Source organism: Brienomyrus brachyistius, unplaced genomic scaffold (assembly GCF_023856365.1).
Source record: "Brienomyrus brachyistius isolate T26 unplaced genomic scaffold, BBRACH_0.4 scaffold48, whole genome shotgun sequence".
NCBI lineage: Eukaryota > Metazoa > Chordata > Actinopteri > Osteoglossiformes > Mormyridae > Brienomyrus > Brienomyrus brachyistius.
The window spans coordinates 1,507,719-1,527,881 of NW_026042323.1; the positions used below are offsets into that span (position 1 = coordinate 1,507,719).

Genomic DNA, 20,163 nt, shown 5'->3' on the forward strand with positions numbered 1-20,163 from the left:
CCCAGAAACTTCACAACTATGTTGTGAGCAGATTTTCAGCGCTTATATGTTTTTAAACTTGTCTTAAAATTTTGTGGTACTTCTACGTTTCTGCGCTTTTGTAAATGTAGATCGTATGTTTTGTCATTTGATTAAAGCGTTTGAAGACTTTGCAGCGCGCTGACACCAGTCGGCCACCGTAGCTTAGCAACCGAATCATAACAATTCTTTTCCGTTTAGAGTTTTCATTTGAACATTTAAAGCAGCTCAGACTTGCAGTTTATCAGCAAGAGAGAAGACGCGAAAGATGTCCATCGTGAAAACCACCGTGAATCTCCAGAGGATTGACTGGCTGCTGCCGAAAGGTGCAGTCAGTGTGCGGATCGCCCCGGAATACATCCCCGGTCCAGTTGGCCGAGGTAAGGATGGCAAAATGATGCCCAGACTAACTCGGCACTTAAAGAGTTAAAGTCAGAATATGCTTGACTAGTCTTCTTGAATCTTCTGTTCTATTATCTTGTTTTAGAAGTACATGTCTAAATAATAAAGTAGTTCACCTTTAGCTTTAATATACGGGAGTCTTTTTGCATGTCTACTGCATTATATAATGAAATCAGTAAAATCTGTGGCTGTGCTGTGTTTAAACATCAGAGAAAATCATCATGAAGTGGTAAAGTAACAGCTGAATATGTCCTAATATACGGTGTTTCCCCGAAAATAAGACAGGGTCTTATATTCATTTTTGTTCCAAATGACGCGTATAGTATAACATGCTACAGTATATTTACCGGTATTCATGAACAAAAATCCACATTTATTCAAACACAGACATCATGTCATCTTCTAACAGTATCTTTCCATGTAAACAATTTGACGGTGAATTTATTCATGAACAAAATTCTGCTGTATACTGTATATGTTTATTCAAATATAGTCGTAATGTCATGTTCTTCTGGAACATCATCGTAAATCTCCAAGTTCCAAATTCCGTCCTGAATATCTCGCAACTCAATTTCCTGTAGAACCAGTGTCCCCAATCTCTCATGTTTAGCAATAACTCTGTCCTTAAATGAGCGCCTCTTGTCCATGTAGCCTTCTCGTAGTATAACCGCATCTCATTCTAGTTACCGTACAATCCATGAAACAATAACTAGGGCTTATATTACAGGCTTCTTGAAAAATCATGTTAGGGCTTATTTGTGGGGAAACGCGGTAGTAATCAGAAAAAGCATAAATCTTAGTTTGGTACCTTGAGAGTGAATAAATAATGCAACTTATGGAAAGTGTAAGATATGTAAAGGATTTGACTTAATAGTCAGTTGTTGATGCCAGCATTTGGATTGAGTGGGCTGCTATATTTGATGCACATGAACCTTTCCAGTGTTGTTTTTCGCTGTTGTTCTGCGTATCAGGGAATCTGTGCACAAACTGGCTTGTTTTTATAGGTCAGGTTCCCCTGCTGAAACGCAGACGGCCCAAGTCAAGACCAGCGCATAAGTTTCCCAAGCGTGTGTTTCCTGTATCCAATAAAGACGGCAGAATTTTTCTTAGTGTGCAATACCGACTGCCAAGTGTGATATCTGTGATGGTTGTGATGTAGTGTTGTTGTACAGTGACATAATGTTTCATTTAAATATGCTGTCCCCTGTCTTTATAATCCCAAAGGACAAACCAGTTCCAGTGATGCTGGCCGTAGGAAGAAGTGCCGCACCAGGCCGCCGGCAGCCAGCTCCCTGACCACGTCTGCCTCTCCTGGATCTGCTGCCATCCCGGTGGCAACCAGCAGGGGTCAGCAGGGCACAGGCCGCCGTAGAAATACGGCGGGAGGCCGGTCAGGGCGAAGAAGGAGGTATGACCAACAGAAGGGGTTAGAGCCTAAGCCCAGCTCACCAACCTTCTCCTCCTCTTCATTTTTATTTCCGTCTTCAGCCCCCTCCTCTTTTGTTTCATCCCCATTTCTTTTTATGAGCTCCTCTGTTTTATCCCCACACTTAGTCACACCTGTAAGCCCAGCTCCACATCCATATTCAGCTCCAGGCCTGGTTCATCTGACCCCTCTGCTTCAGGCTCCAGCACAGGCTGTAGCCGCCTCATCTCACCTGGAAAAATTCTATTGGTTGTATAACTATTATGTAACCAAGTACTCTAAAATGACCTATGACGCCAAGTGCTTTACTGAGTACTGGTGTCAGGAGTTTTGGAACAGACATTTAAATGAAATTAACTTAGCGAAACAGGGGAAGAATGAGGATAATGAGGGTACTCATTCATCCAAGAGGCGTAGGATTGATGAAGATGAGTTCATCTTTCCTATTGATGCACTGGAGCAGCTAAGTACCATGCCCAGGGCTCAGGAGATGGGTGTGGAGATGGGCTATCAGTCAGATGCACATAGCTACATTTCCCTGTAGATTCAGCACATAATTACACGAGAGTTGTCATACATACTTAGGATAAGATAAAATTAGGATATGTTACCATGTAGTTCTATAGCATAAGGTACTATAGGATAAGATTAAGATAGGATAAGGTTAAGATTGTATAGAATAAGATTAAGATAGGAGATAGTCTTAACTTGTATGCCATTTTATGTTTTACAAAGACATGATAAATTACCATAAGTTTAGGATAAGATTATATAAGATAACATAGTATAAGAATAAGATAGGATTGCATAGCATAAGATAAGAAAGATAGGATAAGATAACATAGAATAAAATTAAGATAGGATAGGTTACGGTAAGCTTAAGATTGTATAACATAGGATTAGATTAATTATGAATAAAGCAGTCCTCCTCAGAGGGGGGGTGGTGGAGGGAATATTTAAGAAATAAAAATAGGATCAGTTAACATAAGGTTAAGATAAGATTGTATAGCATAGGATTAGATTAATTATAAATAAAGCAGTCCTCCTCAGAGGGGGGGTGGTGGAGGGAATATTTAAGAAATAAAAATAGGGTTAGTTAACATAAGGTTAAGATAAGATTGTATAACATAGGATTAGATTAATTATAAATAAAGCAGTCCTCCTCAGAGGGGGGGTGGTGGAGGGAATATTTAAGAAATAAAAATAGGATTAATTCAGAAGGTTAAGATAAGATTGTATAACATAGGATTAGATTAATTATAAATAAAGCAGTCCTCCTTAGAGGGGGGGTGGTGGAGGGAATATTTAAGAAATAAAAATAGGATCAGTTAACATAAGGTTAAGATAAGATTGTATAACATAGGATTAGATTAATTATAAATAAAGCAGTCCTCCTCAGAGGGGGGGTGGTGGAGGGAATATTTAAGAAATAAAAATAGGGTTAGTTAACATAAGGTTAAGATAAGATTGTATAACATAGGATTAGATTAATTATAAATAAAGCAGTCCTCCTCAGAGGGGGGGTGGTGGAGGGAATATTTAAGAAATAAAAATAGGATTAATTCAGAAGGTTAAGATAAGATTGTATAACATAGGATTAGATTAATTATAAATAAAGCAGTCCTCCTTAGAGGGGGGGTGGTGGAGGGAATATTTAAGAAATAAAAATAGGATCAGTTAACATAAGGTTAAGATAAGATTGTATAACATAGGATTAGATTAATTATAAATAAAGCAGTCCTCCTCAGAGGGGGGGTGGTGGAGGGAATATTTAAGAAATAAAAATAGGATTAATTCAGAAGGTTAAGATAAGATTGTATAACATAGGGCTACAGTGAAGAAATCAAAAATTTCAAGGCAGCATGAAGGTAACGCACAATCAGGGATGTGCAATTTCTGAGGCATGTATTCAAAAAAAGTATTTTAATTGTGTTTTATGATTCATATTTGACTTAGTTCATGAAATAAAATGTTTTTTTCTACAGACTTTGATCAGTGTTTTTGTATTTTGTAAAATACGAGAAATACTGTATGCATGGTGATGTCATGTGTGCAAAATGTTTGTGCTAACAAAGGATACAGAGCCCCTAGAAAGGCACAGAGCCAGGCTGAGCACCACAGCGCTATCCAGCCCATGGCTGCCGATGGTCACATTCCACCAGAACCCCCCTACACTAACTCCCCAGGGAACTTCCAAGCAGCAGAGCAGATTCCAACAACCGAGGATCAAAGGAAAAGAAAAGATACTGGCAGGAAGAAGATGATCTTGTGGCCAAAGGTTAAAAATGCAGAAGTTTGGAGAACAAATGTGTTACAAATGAAATATTATTTGAAATGTGCTACAGCTTAATCATTCTATCATACATCCATCCATCCATTTTCCAAACCGCTAATCCTACTGGGTCGCGGGGGGTCCGGAGCCTATCCCGGAAGCAATGGGCACAAGGCAGGGAACAACCCAGGATGGGGGGCCAGCCCATCGCAGGGCACACTCACACACCATTCACACCTACAGGCAATTTTTTAGCAACTCCAATTAGCCTCAGCATGTTTTTGGACTGTGGGGGGAAACCGGCGTACCCGGAGGAAACCCCACGACGACATGGGGAGAACATGCAAACTCCACACACATGTAACCCAGGCGGAGACTCGAACCTGGGTCCCAGAGGTGTGAGGCAACAGTGCTAACCACTGCACCACCATGCCGGCCCAAAAATTTAAACAAATTCATTTAAAAAAAACTTTAATCTCAGAGCCAATTGCCATGTGCCCACAAATATTTCAATTATTATTGTTTATGATTATAAATGCCGAATACATTCCTGGAGCCTTCGATTTAGCATACACAGTGCCCTCTACAGGATTCTGTCAAAACAGCATCTCTCAACCTCGTTCACAAGATGTGTCTTTTTCACAAAACGTTTTTCTTTGTAAATCCCAAAATCTTCCTATAAATGTATGTATGAATGCTTCTCGTCTTTTTCAGTCACACGAAGCCTTTATAAATGAGCTCCCCGATTAATCTGTTTACATGAAAACATCTTAATTGCGTTAAGGTATGTAAACGTAGCCACCTAACGAAAGGTAACCACGTGACTTAGCAGACTGCATGTTCCTCATCTCCTCTGTATGGACCATAGAGCTGTGTGTCGGAGAGTCTGACAACACGCTACGTTTCAAGATACAGGCATTACAATTCAATTCAAATCTTCTTTTAGGAAAACATGGCACATTATAGAGAGCACACCACCAAATGGATGAAATCTGAGTAAAAACATTTGATTTTTAACGCAATCAGAATAAAGGGGTCTGCATTTATCACTTTCCCTGTAACAATCCAGCATCGTAGCACTACAGCTATTTCGGATTCAGCCAACGAATAACGTTGCTAGTCAGCAGCCTTGTGCAAGCTACTGAAAATTACTAATTACCAATTACTACATATAAAAGTAATTATAATAAGGGTGGGATTCGACCGTGTGTCTGCCTGGGGGGTCGCCGGCCAGGATCGCCAGCAGTTTGGACGTGTGGTTGGTGCGGCAATGTGCTGCATCAGCGTCTGCTCCCTCTGCCTGACCTGCCCAGTATAATTACATAATCAAGGAAAATATCAGTGGGCTAAAGGTTGCATAGTGATCACATTAACATTGCGTCGATGTTGAAATACATGGTGCAAACAAAAGTAGTGGAATTACACTGACGAGTTACTACCAACACTGCTAGGCAGCTAGGTTTGCTAATGCTAACGTTAGCAGCGCACCCATATGCTACTTCCTCTCGCAAGATAAGGCAGCGTTACTGTCACTGTGTAAATACAATGAGATCTCTTTGGAGCAAGCCTGTCGATACCATGTTAAGTGTAAAACCACAAGTAAAATACCTTGAAAAATAATAGAAATATAGATGGTGCTGAACCATGGTGAACAGTGGAGTCATAACAGAGGCTGTGCGTTGTGTTCAGTCACCTTTCACTGTAAATCACACATGGCTTCACAATCTTTTGTGTCTGCTCTGAATCCCTCAGGGCTGGAGTGAAAACTCCATTCACACTAACATGGTGCCAAGGGGTATTGGGTAGACATGATTCTATCCTTTTTGGAAGTAATTTGTTTTACTGATTTAAATAAGTTTAAAAAAATTTCAAAATATAAGGATAGCTCATTGTATCCAAAGGGATGTGCCAAGCTTGCAGTGTTGATGTGCTGCCACCTTCTGGAAAAATGATGAACTGATTTTCAGATTAAGAACATGTATGGTTTTCTGGTATCAGGTGAGAACCGTTCATACTGCGAACCTATGCTTATGGGTTAGGGTTAAGCTTGGGTCTAGAGCTCAGGGTACTTCCAGGCTTGGAGGCCAAGGGTAAGGTCTCTCTTTCCCCATGTAAGCATTGAATGATGATCCAGCACCAGGGCTTGGGTAAGTCACCACGAGTTAGGAGCCTCATTCCCCAGGTAAAGGATGAACGATGTCCATCCAGCCCGGGGATTCTGGTGAACCTCTCCTTACGCTGGAAGCCTCCTCCCTCAGGTAAGGGTTTAAGAATCTCGCGGTACTTCCATTGAGCCTTGGGGTTCTGGAGAAAAATCCCAGGGCCATCCAACTGTAGTAGTGTGGAATTTTGCGGGTAGGACTTGTTGATTATTTCCGGTAAGTGTGTGTGGGGACCCCTAGTGTGTGGAGGCGTCATTGGCGTTTCCCGGTCCGGTAACTCCCCTTCCGCACCGCAGTGGTCTGCCGTGGTACGCTGGCATGCTGGCTGAGGTTCACACTTATTCTGTGTCTTGGTGGGAGGTTTTGCTGTTTTAATTAGCGTTAATCCTCTGCTTGATTTAAATGGCTAATGATAATATTTTATATTGCAGTGTTTCTCTGGTGTCTGTGTTGCAGCTCCAGTGGTTGCAAGTTATTCTGGTGACTAGGCCTATAGCTACTTGTCAGTTGCTTTACTTGATGTGTTTTAATTGTAGTTACGGTTGTTGCCAGGATTACAGTTTCAGTTGCTCGTCAGCTTCAGTTTATGCCTCTTCCAGCAGATTTGTCAGACAATAATAGTTTGAACCTGCACTGTGGCTGCTGTGTTTCCTACGTCAGTTTTTCTTTTCCGTCAGTCTTGTCTTGTCCTTGGTCGGTCCGATGTCGCCCAACAACTGCTGCTTGAAGCTCCTGATCCTCGGTGGGACATCGGCGATGTGCTGGGAGCCTTGGAACACGCTAAGGATCGTCGCACCTTTTCCTGCATTTGGAGCTGTTTCATTCCCTAGTTTTGCGACTTAACAGACTTTGGGCCGCCCTTTCTTTCTGTATGGGACTGATACAGAGGGACAGCCTGTATTCTGCTACTCATTGTTTGCACTCTTCATAGTTTTCAACACTCAGATTCTTGGTTAGATTGGGGCATTTTCTGGGAGACTATGAGCAGTGGCTACCTCGATTGATCTGGCTGACTAAGATTTGATTGGTCTGGGGTGGTGGTGTTCACACTTTCACCTTGTGCAGTATATTTGTGTGGGGATCAGTGTGGTGGAGCACAGGTGTGTGTGTGCGTGTGTGTGTGTGTGTGTGTTAGTTTAAGGGACTCTATTCCCCCTTTTGATCAACTTCCCCGGACACCTGTCTCCTGCTTGAGTTTAGTCAGCCAGTGGCCAAAGGCTGGTTGCTGGTTTATTTTTTAAGGTTGTTGATGCTAAAGCGCTTGTCTTGTTTCTTTGTTTTATATTTTCAACAACCTGTTAATAGTACAAACACATCTCCAGCTCCATTCGGTAAATGAACTTGTGTGCTCTTAATTTAGAGTAATTTTTCCTGTGGTGAAATTCCCCAGGTGGTGTAGTCGTGTCCTTGTACTACTGACCGCTCTCTGCCACAAACACTTTACCTTAAACCTAAACCTAAGCCTAATCCTAACCCTAACCATAGCCCCAAACGTCATGTCCTGCCACCTCCCTGACGTGGCTCTAATAAGCCATGCCTGCTGCTCGTTGGTCTCGCGTCTCGTTCCATCCCTCATGTTAAACACTCCCAGCTACTTCCAGTCTGTTTCCTTGTTATTCCTGTATAAGTGCTTCCTGGCCCTGTGTTCCCCATTGATGTGGTGCCCTCCATGTTGCTCGTTCCCTAGCCTCCCATCTTGATCCCAGTAAATCCCAGTTTATTGTCTGACAACACCTGCTCCCAGAGTCGTTCATCCTGGCACCCAACAGACTGACGGAACTCGACAAGCCCCAGTAGGTTCCCCAGGTCCCTACAGCCGATCACTGCTGCTTGTGTCAAGCATACCTAATGTCGCTGGTTCAGGCCGCAGTACATCTTTCCCCAGAGAGAATGACCCATCTCTGACGGAGGGCATAGCCGCCCTCTCCCCGGACTCCCAAGTGGAGGGTGTGACAGCTATAGCGGAGATCCTCAGGGCCCTCTGGAATGGAGTGAGTGTGCTGAACCCCGCAGAGGTGGGGTGCTCTGGAGAAAAGGAGCCCGCCGTCTCCATGTCGTTTGCCGTAGGGCGACCTGCGTCCTCATTGTCACTTGAAGTCTGACAACATGATGCTTCTCTGGGATTTACTGTGATCCCCCTGTTCGCCAAAACATGCTCCCCAAAGCTCTCCAGCACAGAAGAACAGGCTTCACTCCGAGTTCTATGGTCGTCAGAGTGCTGGACCACAGTAGAGGTCGGACTTTGCTTCAACATGGTTTTATTGGAAGTCTGCACACAATACAGATGTTTCCTACTATCCTTCGTTCCAATTAAATGTGGAAACGTTTTGTCAGCTGGCTGGACAAGACCCTACTGCCTCTTTTAATAGTACACATAGTAGTGAGCAGTGGTGACGTAATGGTTAGGGACTCGTGATTGAAAGACACTGCATCTACAGCATCTGGCCCAGGAGAGCCAGCCATTGCAGTCGTTACATCCGCACTTAAGGCTCCCGGCCCAGAGGGCCGCTCAGGCCGCACCCACAGTGTCCAACACAGGTGAGGCCTTGGTTGCCTCTAGGCTTCTCATAGACTCTGACACGGTTCCCTGGTAACCAGCCGACACCTGCCACACTGCTCCATAATGTCAGGCCAGCGTCCACCTCTCTGTCCCCTGATGCCTGGCCAGCACCCACCTCAATGTCCCCAGACGTCCAGCCGGTGCCCACCTCATCTCCTGACGGCCTGCTGGTGCCCACTTTCTATCCTGATGTCCCACCGGCACATGCCTGCAGGCTGCCACCAGCCCAGAGAAGATGGATCCAGAGGATGTCCTGCTGGACTGCCCTGGGTCCTGATACGTGGGTCCCTCCTTCATCCCAGACTCCGGTTACTCTGGTCCCAGTTTCTGGTCCCCAGTATCAACAGGAGTCCAAGAAAGCGGCAGGCAGAATGTCTGTCTCCCAGAGAGGGTTTGCCAGTCTCTGTTCTTGCCCTGTATGTCCCTTGTCATCTTCATGTTCCTCTCCTGTTGTCTCCTTGCTGCTCTACTGTTCTGCGGTTCTCTCATTGCTCGCCAACCCCTAATGTCCTCCTGCCCTGCTGGCCCTCCCAGACCCTCTGGTCCTGTGATTCGGCAGAGTTCAGCCTCACCTGGAAAGGGGCCTAGGAGGGTCCCTCCCGAAGACTTCCCGATATACACTTCGATTCTCCTGGAGTAATTCAATTTGGAGTCGCATGCTGCCCAAAATTTAATTCCATATCTGCCCGGTTTTCGGAGCATATGCTGTCAAAATGGGCAGCAGACTGCAACAGCAGATGGAGAGAATACTTATCCGATGCCAAATACAGGAATCAGATATAAACGTTAGACATTTTTCATAGCACTTTACAATATTATTCATTACTGACTTAATAACACAGTCACTACTCAGGTACAAATCGTGAGTAAATGTAGTAACTAAAATAAATGATCCATTATGATTCATTGAACACGAACATGAAATTGATACTCACTACATACGTATTGGCAACATGTTCGTAAAAATATGATTTTTTTTGGTAATTAAAAACTATAAACTGTTGTGACAATGTAGATCGATGTGAAGCAGTAATAAAGAAGATATTAGTTACCCATGAACAGAACCAGGTGTGACAATGGTGATATGCATCAGCGGAATGATGTTTGCCCAGAGCTCTCATACTTTGCAGATCGCCGCCATCTTGTCGCTGGATTTCCTGAGTGCTCTGGACTGACGATCGTCAGAGCAGATAACCAGCAACACGTCACAAAAGCTTTGTTTGGGCATCGTTGCTAGAAAAATCACCGGTCTCATTTTCGCACTTCATAAACTTTTGATTGATTCTTTATTGGATTTGAAAACCTCAGCCAATATTAAAAGCCCCATATATGCCCTAAACTCCCTTGCTGTTATTTCTTTCTAGTCCTTGACGAATTTGCGTCTTACCTCCAGGTTGCTAATGTTGATTTTTCCATTGATCTTGGAATAAAAAGTTGGACAGGATATCTTTGGCTTGCCGAATGCAGAGCCTGGTTGGCCGCAGAGAGGTTTTCATTGAGTACTGTGCTGTAATCCTGCCTGGACCATGTCCGTCCAGTGCTTTTGACTACCAGCACATCTGCACATCTTTGGTAATATCAGTCTCTTCCTCTGCGAATTCCACTTCCGAAACCTCAACAGAAGTCTCACACCTACTTCAGTACTGTCCCTTTCTGTACTACTGCTTTCCAATTCCTGCAATACGAGATCTGCTGCTTCTTCAGGTGTATCGCTCCATGTCTCTTACAGAGCAGCACCTCAGATCATCCTCAGGTTTGGCACCAGTATCATAGATAATGCGAACCTTCATATAAGTAAGACGTAATATTTTGCTCAGTATCAGTTCAAGTTCAAATACTTCAGGTTTTTTATTTGACAAAACACATAAAATAGTCGTGCAAAGTCATTGATTTATTTTTAAAACTATTGCACTGTGATACATTTAACATCATATTTTCAGTTCTGCCAAATCTCATATTGACATCTTAGTGGTTTTCCAACGGCTTGTGGTGTCACATGGTGGTCGAAAATGATATTACAGGTTTTTGTTGAAATTCCTTAAAATTCATCTGGAATGTATTGATTTATGCTGTAATTAATGATGCAAATTAACACAGATGGGGCCATTTTGACCCCATTTTGATGTTTTTGAAGAGGTAGACGGGTCCAGTTGGCTGTATTAGTCAGTCTGCTAAGAAACATAGCGCCAACAATCCCATGGCCCCTTTTCATGTAAAACTTCGTACAGGAGGCTGTTTGTGCAGTTTAGTGCCTTTGTTAGCCTCGGCTCCTGTAAATCATATAAGCACACCCACCACACCCCCAGGAGCATTCCGCGTGCCCCCACCGGCCAACCTGCCTGTCCCCCCCAACCCACAGACCGTCTGTAGTTCTGAAATCTATCCACATGGCTGCTGGCCAAGTCTAAGGTAAAATTCCATGAATGAAATATTCAGTAAAATACAATTTTTTCCCCTAATCTGGGAGACAGTGCAGAATTATTGGAGTCGGTCCTAACTCTGTCTTCAATATGTACCCAGCAGGCACCTAGGACTCGTATCTCCCTCTGAGAATTTCTTCTAATAAGAACATAAGAACATAAGAACTATACAAACGAGAGGAGGCCATTCGGCCCATCAAGCTCGCTTGGGGAGAACTAAACTAATAGCTCAGAGTCGTTAAAATCTTATCTAGCTCTGATTTAAAGGAACCCAAGGATTCAGCTTGCACTACATTATCAGGAAGGCTATTCCATACTCTGACTACACACTGTGTAAAGAAGTGCTTCCTTAAATCCAGCTTGAAATGTTCTCCCGCTAATTTCCACCTATGGCCACGAGTTCGTGTATTTAAACTAATGCTGAAGTAACTATTTGGTTGAACAGCATCCAAACCTGTTAGAATCTTATATACCTGGATCATGTCCCCCCTCAGTCTCCTTTGCTTGAGACTGAACAGATTTAGCTCAAGTAACCGTTCCTCGTATGACATTCCTCTAAGACCAGGAATCATTTTTGTGGCCCTACGCTGCACCTTTTCTAAGGCCACAATGTCCTTTTTAAGATATGGTGACCAAACCTGCACACAATATTCTAGGTGAGGTCTCACCAAGGAATTGTATAATCTTAGCATTACCTCCCTTGACTTAAACTCCACACACCTGGAGATATACCCCAACATCCTATTGGCCTTTTTTATTGCTTCCCCACACTGGCGAGAATGGGACATGGAAGCATCAACATACACACCAAGGTCTTTCTCATGATCAGCTACCTTTATTTCAGTGACACCCATGAAATACCTGTACTTTATATTTCTGCTCCCTAGATGGAGTACCTTACATTTATCGATGTTAAATTTCATCTGCCAGGTATCGGCCCAGTCACGAATTAAATCAAGATCCCGCTGTAGCTGCTGAGCCACTAATTCAGTATCTGCTACACCACCCACCTTGGTGTCATCTGCAAATTTCACCAGTTTACTGTATATATTGGTATCCATATCATTTATGTAAATTAGGAACAATAGTGGTCCTAAAATCGAACCCTGCGGTACCCCACTATGAACGCAAGCCCACTGTGACATTGTGCCTCTTATAACTACTCGCTGTTTCCTATCTGTTAACCAGTTATCAATCCAGGTCGCTACGGTACCTAAAATACCTGTCGCTTTGAGTTTAAGTAGGAGCCTCTTGTGGGGGACAACATCAAAAGCCTTTTGGAAATCTAAGTAGATGACATCATAGGCCTTCTTATCATCAACTTCCTGAGTAGCTTCCTCAAAAACCTCCAACAGATTTGTTAAACAGGATCTACCTCTCCTAAATCCATGCTGGCTATCCCGCAAAATGTTATTGGAGTCCAGGTAATCTACCATTTTTTCTTTGATTATAGCCTCCATAACTTTACCAGTTATACAAGTTAGACTGATTGGCCTATAGTTAGACAAATTACTTCTATCCCCTTCTTTGAAAATAGGCGTTATGAAGGCGTGCTTCCAATCAGAAGGTACCACACCTTCAGATAAGGATTTTTGAAACAGTAAAGTTAAGGGTCGGCAAATAATATCCCTCATCTCTTTTAACACTATAGGTAAGATGCCATCAGGGCCCTGTGATTTATTTATTTTGAGCTTAGCTAGGCTTTGCAAAACATCTGCTTCAGTTATATATATATATATTAGCTATAGACAATGCTGGATAGGTAATAACTGGTAAATTACTAAGGTCCTCAACAGTGAATACCCGTGCAAAACTATCATTGAACTAATTTACTATATCAATGTCGTTTACTATTATAAGACCCTTACTATCCTGCAGATTAGTAATTTCAGGTTTTAGAGCTCTTTTAGAGTTAAAATACTGGAAGAAACTTTTAACGTCATCCTTAGCTTCCAATGCAACCATCCTTTCGACATTTCTTTTAGCTCGTCTAATAAAATTTTTTAACTCAGCCTGTAGACTTAGATATTCCTGCTTAATTCTGTCATCATCAGTTATTTTCCATTGCTGGAACAAAGCCCTTTTCCTCCTTACTTTATGTTTTATTTCCCTAGTAAACCACCTAGGTTGCAATTTCCTAGATTTATTCTTGCTGGAAACAGGTATGAAGTCCTCTTGCACTTGCAATAATGTGCTTTTAAAAAATTCCCAGGCCTCTTCAACAGTTTTGTTATTTAACTCCATCCAGTTCACAGTTTCTAGTTTTAGTCTCATACACTTAAAATCAGCCTTCCTAACATTATATATTTTTGATTTGGACTTAGCTCTTCGAACACTAAACTTAACCTCAAATTTGACCATGTTATGATCGCTACTGTCAAGTGGTTCTAAAACGTCTAATTTACCAATCCTGTCCTGGTTATTAGAGAGAACAAGATCAAGAATGGCATCTCCCCTGGTAGAGGTGTTAACAAACTGAGTAAAAAAACAATCCTGTACTAATTCCACCATCTCCAGTTCATTTTCTGAAGAGCCAGGGACAATGTCCCACTGCATTCCTGGTAGATTAAAATCACCCATAACTACCACATCATTTTTATTGCTCATAGTCCTAATATCACTGTATAACAAACTGCTTTCCTCAGCAGCTATATTAGGTGTTCTGTAACAAACACCGACAATTAGGCTATTTGAGTTTTTAGCATCTAATTTTACCCATATTGCTTCCGTAGTTTTATTTATATCAGTAAGTTCCCTTGCCTGCAAGTTTTCCTTTACATATACTGCAACACCACCTCCCTTTTTTCCTATACGATCCTTACGGAACAACGTGTAACCATCCATATTATATTCTTGTCCATCCTTTTCACTCAACCACGTTTCAGTTATTCCTATAATATCATAAGAGTCCGATGAGATAAAAGCCTCTAAACCATGAATTTTATTCCTAATACTTCTGGCGTTTAAATACAGACAACAAAGGGTAGGCCTATTACGGTGCCCACTTACAATATGATTATTTGGGGCTTTCCGTTTCCCCCCACTGACATAGTTAACTAACCTCCCTGCCCCCCCAGTACCTAGTTTAAACATTCCTCAACTACTCTACACATACGCCTCCCCAATACACTGGTTCCCCTCTGGTTCAGGTGCAACCCATCCGGCTTGAACAGGTCCCACCTGTTCCAGAAGGTCCTCCAATGCCCCATAAACCTAAACCCCTCTTTCCTACACCAATCCTTTTAGCCACGCATTTAATTTCCTTATCTCAGCTAACTTAGCCTGACTTGCACGTGGCACGGGGAGTATTTCGGAGAATACCACCGTGGACGTTCTGCTTCTAAGCTTATTGGCGACTTCTATAAATTTATCCTGCAGAACAGCCTTTCTACCCTAGCCTATGTCGTTGGTGCCAACATGCACCACAACAACTGGATCCACCCCAGCTGGGGCCAAAAGCTTATCCACGCGATCTGGAAGGTCTCCTACCTGGGCACCAGGCAGGCAAGACACCGTACGGGACCCTCTATCACGCTTGCACACATAACTGTCTACTCCCCTAATAATGGAATCCCCCACTACCACAACCTCCCTCTTCCTGGGGGGAGGGGGCTCCTCAGTGCCCAAGGGCCCACCTGCCTCCCCAGTCCGTTCCGGCTCTAAAGCTGGAAGAACCTGAAACCTGTTCGACACAGTCACCTCAGGTGATGCAACGTGTGTACGCCCTTTCCTGCGTCTACGACCTACGGTCACCCAGCTCTCTCAACCTCTCTGCTTTTCATTCTCCCCCCTCCCGGCTAGTGGCGTACACACCTTCTCCCTAAAAGGCGTATTAACTTGCTCCTCTAACTCACTGTTGCATTGGATGAGAGCCAGTTGCTCCTCAAGGTCAAAATGCGCTCAGCAGCAGAAATTCTCCATCCTAGATGAGCCTGCAAAGTTCTGTAGAAGTTAAATATACTTTAGTCAAATGAGAGACTAACCTGCTGTCAGGCAGGGGAAGCTTCAATAAGGCCTTCATTCATGACAGCTCCACTTGGCTTTTTGACGAGTCCCCATTTAGATGTAGCACCTCAGAGACTGAAGAGCAGGATGAAGGCTGTAAGTACAGTTTGCTGTGGATTATGACTGTGTTTAAATCTAATAATGGATGAGACAATTTACTTAAAGCATGATATAGTTCATATTGCTCTTCAGGCTTCGTGATAAAATATTATAATTATGGAGTACAAAGTTGTACATGCAAAGAAAACAATGCAGAGCGGCAGGGCGCCTGGCCCAGAGGGTCTTCACATAGAATTCTACAAAGGCTATTTTTTCCTGTTAGATTTACAGCTTTGATTGTCTTGCCCTTTAAAGAAATTCTCTCAAGAAAGAAGTTGCCTCTTACCATGTCACAAGCAATTAGTTTCACCCAAAAAGGAGGAGGACCCCTCTCTGCTCCCCGTGTTAGTAGGTTCTCCCCGACTCCTCCTGCTTATTCCTTCCTCCCTCCCTCCTATTTGTGCTCTCCTCCTCCTCTTGGGTTCTATTCATGTCTTTTGGTTCAGCAATAAAACCCACAAGGCTGCCCTTGGATTGTCCCTCTTCTCATCGTGACATATTATGTATTACATGATTATGATATTATTTGATTATTATACAATAGTCAATTAACCACTTTGTTTCTTCAACTTGTCTTTCTTCTGAATCATCAGATATATGTCGTAGCTGGTAATTTGTTACACTCTGCTGTCAGTGCCAGTGTAGCCTAGATACAACCAGTCGTATGTTTCGGTCATGCTGATGTTTGAACAATTTTTGGGAACAGTTTTTCATAATGTTTTCTCATATATGTGGTGTGATAATTGAGCATGACCCCACTGTTGCTGTGCTTGGTGCTCCTGTCATGACCTGTAATCTCTTATTTTTTCATGTCTCCTCCCACTCATGCCAGCAGAGGTCGCTGCTGGCCCTTTGTAACCCTCCTAATTCTCCTGTATCCCATTATAGTTCTCCAACGTAACCCTGTACCCCTGTTTTGTTGCTGATTAGTGTGCTGTGTATAAATATGCCTGCCCTCACTGCGTTCCCCAGCTCAGTCATTGCTGTTCCATGTGTAGTCTGTGTTTCCTTAAAGCCCACCGAGCTACACACTGCCCCTAAATTAAAATTTATATGTAACCTGTAGGGGCGGCATGGTGGTGCAGTGGTTAGCACTGTTGCCTCACACCTCTGGGACCCGGGTTCGAGTCTCCGCCTGGGTCACATGTGTGTGGAGTTTGCATGTTCTCCCCATGTCGTCGTGGGGTTTCCTCCGGGTACTCCGGTTTCCCCCCACAGTCCAAAAACATGCTGAGGCTAATTGGAGTCGCTAAATTGCCCATAGGTGTGCATGTGTGAGTGACTGGTGTGTGAGTGTGCCCTGCGATGGGCTGGCCCCCCATCCTGGGTTGTTCCCTGCCTCGTGCCCATTGCTTCCGGGATGGGCTCCGGACCCCCCGCGACCCAATAGGATAAGCGGTTTGGAAAATGGATGGATGGATGTAACCTGTGTGTGTATGTGTAACCTAGATTTGCCCTGTATGTAAATCTAATCCAGGCCTTGATCCTACACCTACTATAATTATAAGTACCTCACTATACCTATATCTAACACTGCCATTCATCACCAGTGTTACATGTCAGGGCTTCGCTGCAATAGATCCCTCAGTGCTGCAGGTTATTACTGTGACTTTGCACACACACACGTTGCTGCTTCCTCAGCCAGTGTCACATATACTTTATTACACACAGACCTCAGTAATCTCTGCTACACTCACACCTGCTCACTTTACATCCATGGTTAAATTCTCCTAATGGAATTTATCTTAATGTCTTTATTCTATTTTATTTTAATTGTTACCATATTATTCATTGTATTGTTCTTTCGATTTTATTTTTATTTTATTATTGCTAATACACCGGATCTGAGTGCCTCATTTTGTTCCCTTCATGTAGAACACGTTTTGTAATGACAATAAAACATCCTTATCCTCATCTAAATCACACTGTCTAACTACTAATCTATTTAAATAATATAATTGGATTTCAAAGGTTAATAGTCACTCAATTACCCCCTCAGCCCAACAGTACCACAAACACCCAACATGCACGGAAATTTTCTCCTAAGTTGTTTTCCCTGCCTGGAACAATACCACAGCAGTCACATGGACTGATGTTTCAAAACATTTCGGAAACCTTGCATTGAAACTTGAGGTCTTTAGAAGGGATCAGTCCTGGGTGGCAGAGTTGCCATCACAAAGGTTTGTGATTAAGGGATTCATGATGCCAGGTAGCCATCTTTCACAAGCTGGTGGGCTGTGCCACTGATGCCTTTGCTTGGGTTTTATATGTCTGTCCTGGTTTGTGTTCTTGCCACTTCAGGTTCCCTGGTTTTGGTCTACATTCCTCGGTCCTCTACTGTGGAGTCTACTTTCTGCTTCACCTCATTCTGGAGCCGCCCATCCAGTCAGCCGCCCATGTCTCCCTGGTTCCCTGTTTCCAGAGGTTGGTCTGTTAGTCTCCGGGGCCAGGGGGCAGAAATCTGCCATGTTGGATGGGCGGCCCAGGTTGGGGTGCTCCATCATAGACTGGTACATGAAGGATTATAAATGGTTTTCAACCAGTATGTACCGAGTGTGCATCGTGACGAAAAGAATGTCATGGGAACATTTAGGACTGACTGCAGTATTAGTTCAAAGCATGATTGTGTTGTTCTTAATTTTTATTGATTTATTTTTGGATTATTAATTTTCTTAAGTAACTTGATTCAGTTAAAAGGGGTTTGTCCATTTGCTTTAGCAGAAGTTTGTGTAAGTATGATGTTCACCTTCCCTTTTCATAGTCTAGTCTTTGCCAAGTTTTATGCTTATTTCCCCTGGTTAAGTTAATCTGACTTGTGTGTTTAGGAGGGTCATACAGGCTTTTTGTTTGTAATGGAAGCACAGGGTCTGTACTTGCAGCTTATTTGCCATGCTAATGGAAGCATTTTACCTTCCTCTCTAATCTCTTTTTTTCTTGGCTCTCACTGCAGTCTCCTCTATGCCAGGGTTTCTCAAGCCAGTCCTTGGACCCCACTGCAAAGATCCACAGTTTTGCTCTGTCCAAGCTCTCAGCACAGCAGTAAAAGGTGACTGTTTGGTTCATGCATGCAGGGATCTGGGACAGAGCAAAAACGTGGAGCTGTCTGGTGGGCTGAGGAATGAGTTTAGAAATGCTGCTGTATGAAGTATTAAACCATTTGACTGGTTGGATAAATGTTAAAATGTTTTCTCAAAATATAAGAGTTTTGCGTCTCATTACAAGCAAACTTGTTTTTTGTTTTTATGTCACTCTAGTATTTGATATCTAATTTTCAGTCTTCTGGCAATATAATCTGGTGAATGGGGAAAGACTTCCAGCAGGGGCTCCGGTTTCCTCCCACAGTCCAAAAGTGCGCAGGGTAGGTTAATTGGCAAATCTGAGTTGTGAGTGTTTGCGCCCTGCAGACTGTTGACTCCTGCCCAGGGTTGGTTCCTGCCTACGCCTGTTGTTCCAAGGACAGGCTCCGGTCCCCCCCGCGACCTCAGTTTGGCTTGCTGTCTCCCCGCTTGGTTTTCTTTGGTTTACGTCTTCACTAGCCCCCTCGTTGCTTTGACTTGTGTGTAAGTTATGTATGTGTGATTGTATTGCTGCATAGGGAGTGACTGCTATTTTGTTTTGCAAGTGTGTGTTGGACTCTGTTTATTTGGTTAGGGAGTGAGGTGGAGTGTTTGTCTTTTGGTTTCCTTTTCTTTTGCACTTAGGTGAGATTAGCTGTGGGTCGCACTTGATAGTTGGGGATTTTGTTTGTTATTTTGGCTGTGGTCACTCCCAAAGTCTTTTGCACCGGGTTATTTGTTCAGTGTCAGTATTATACATGAAAAAAAATGAAAATACAAAAAAATATCCCTTTGTCCACTGGTGTTCCCTTCTTGCCCTCACCCCGTTTGTCCCTTTATCCCATTCCCCTTTCCCGTGAATACTGTTATACTCCAACCCTAGACAGGATATCAAAACAGCATCTTACTGTGGCGAGTGGTGGTGAGAGAAGTACTGCCAAATAGTACCAAACAATGGTACCAATAGCCACACGTTAGTCCGACTACGCCACCCCAGGTATTACACCCAGAGAAAGTTAAATCGCCCTATCCCCGGGCAAAGGCACACTGGTCCGTTCACCATAAACAGCGGAGAGACGTTGTTCCGAACACACACACTTTTATTACACAGTAAAACCATAAAAAAGAGTAATCAGTCGATCCGAGCACCGTAAGCTTGGAGCACCGCCGCGTACCAGCAGCCACTTCCTGCCGATCTAAGGCTGGGCGCCGGGACCTAGAACAGCCAGAGTCGGGCAGGCACAAGCGAGGAGGGAAAAACAAGATGTAACCGCAAACCAAACAAAATCACGCAAAACCCAAAGAAAACACTGCAGTCTAAAAGAAACAAATAAAATACAAAACCATTACATTAATACACAATAAAAATCCCATTCAAAACAAAACAAATGTATCAACAAAACAAACATAATACAATCAAAACAAAACACAAACCCTTAGGAAGCGGGGGACCAGTCAGACTCTCCAACCCCCGCTCGCACTCATGTGGGCACGCACACCCCCCTGCCCCCAGCTATGGACCCGCTTGCGACTCAGCCTGCTATAGGCTAGACAGAGTATGGACAAACCGGAAGCGCAAAGGGCGAACGGTGCAAACGTCACTAGACAGCAGCAATAAGGCAAAATAAAGCTGAGCCGCCGCTAGGCAGAGCAGGGCGCCGTCGCCGCTAGGCAGAGCAGCAGTAGTTCCACGCGAGATGAAGCAGCTGTCAACCCCACGCCACAACACACGGGACCCTGTAA

General features: G+C 43.5%; 1 protein-coding gene and 2 long non-coding RNA genes across 3 annotated transcripts; 2 read left to right on the top strand and 1 right to left on the bottom strand.

Annotated features, from left to right (window-relative positions):
- Positions 1–224: 224 nt before the first annotated feature.
- Positions 225–2,523, top strand: LOC125723406 (uncharacterized). The gene is made up of 2 exons (XM_049000006.1): positions 225–398; positions 1,645–2,523. The coding sequence occupies exons 1-2, from the start codon at positions 287–289 to the stop codon at positions 2,388–2,390; spliced, it is 858 nt and encodes a 285-aa protein (XP_048855963.1). The 5' UTR covers positions 225–286; the 3' UTR covers positions 2,391–2,523.
- A 324-nt stretch (positions 2,524–2,847) lies between these two features.
- LOC125723438 (uncharacterized) lies at positions 2,848–3,830 on the top strand. The gene is made up of 2 exons (XR_007386892.1): positions 2,848–3,533; positions 3,649–3,830. It is a non-coding gene; the product is annotated as an uncharacterized LOC125723438 (long non-coding RNA).
- A 15,680-nt stretch (positions 3,831–19,510) lies between these two features.
- LOC125723443 (uncharacterized) lies at positions 19,511–19,952 on the bottom strand. Its single transcript, XR_007386898.1, has 2 exons — positions 19,855–19,952; positions 19,511–19,636 (listed from the first exon to the last, which is right to left on the bottom strand). It is a non-coding gene; the product is annotated as an uncharacterized LOC125723443 (long non-coding RNA).
- Positions 19,953–20,163: the final 211 nt, after the last annotated feature.

Bases quoted from the DNA above. Each gene is read 5' to 3' on its own strand.
- LOC125723406 (XM_049000006.1), top strand. From the start codon at position 287: ATGTCCATCGTGAAAACCACCGTGAATCTCCAGAGGATTGACTGGCTG. The intron at 399-1,644 runs GTAAGGATGGCA...ATAATCCCAAAG, and splicing joins CCCCGGTCCAGTTGGCCGAG to GACAAACCAGTTCCAGTGAT.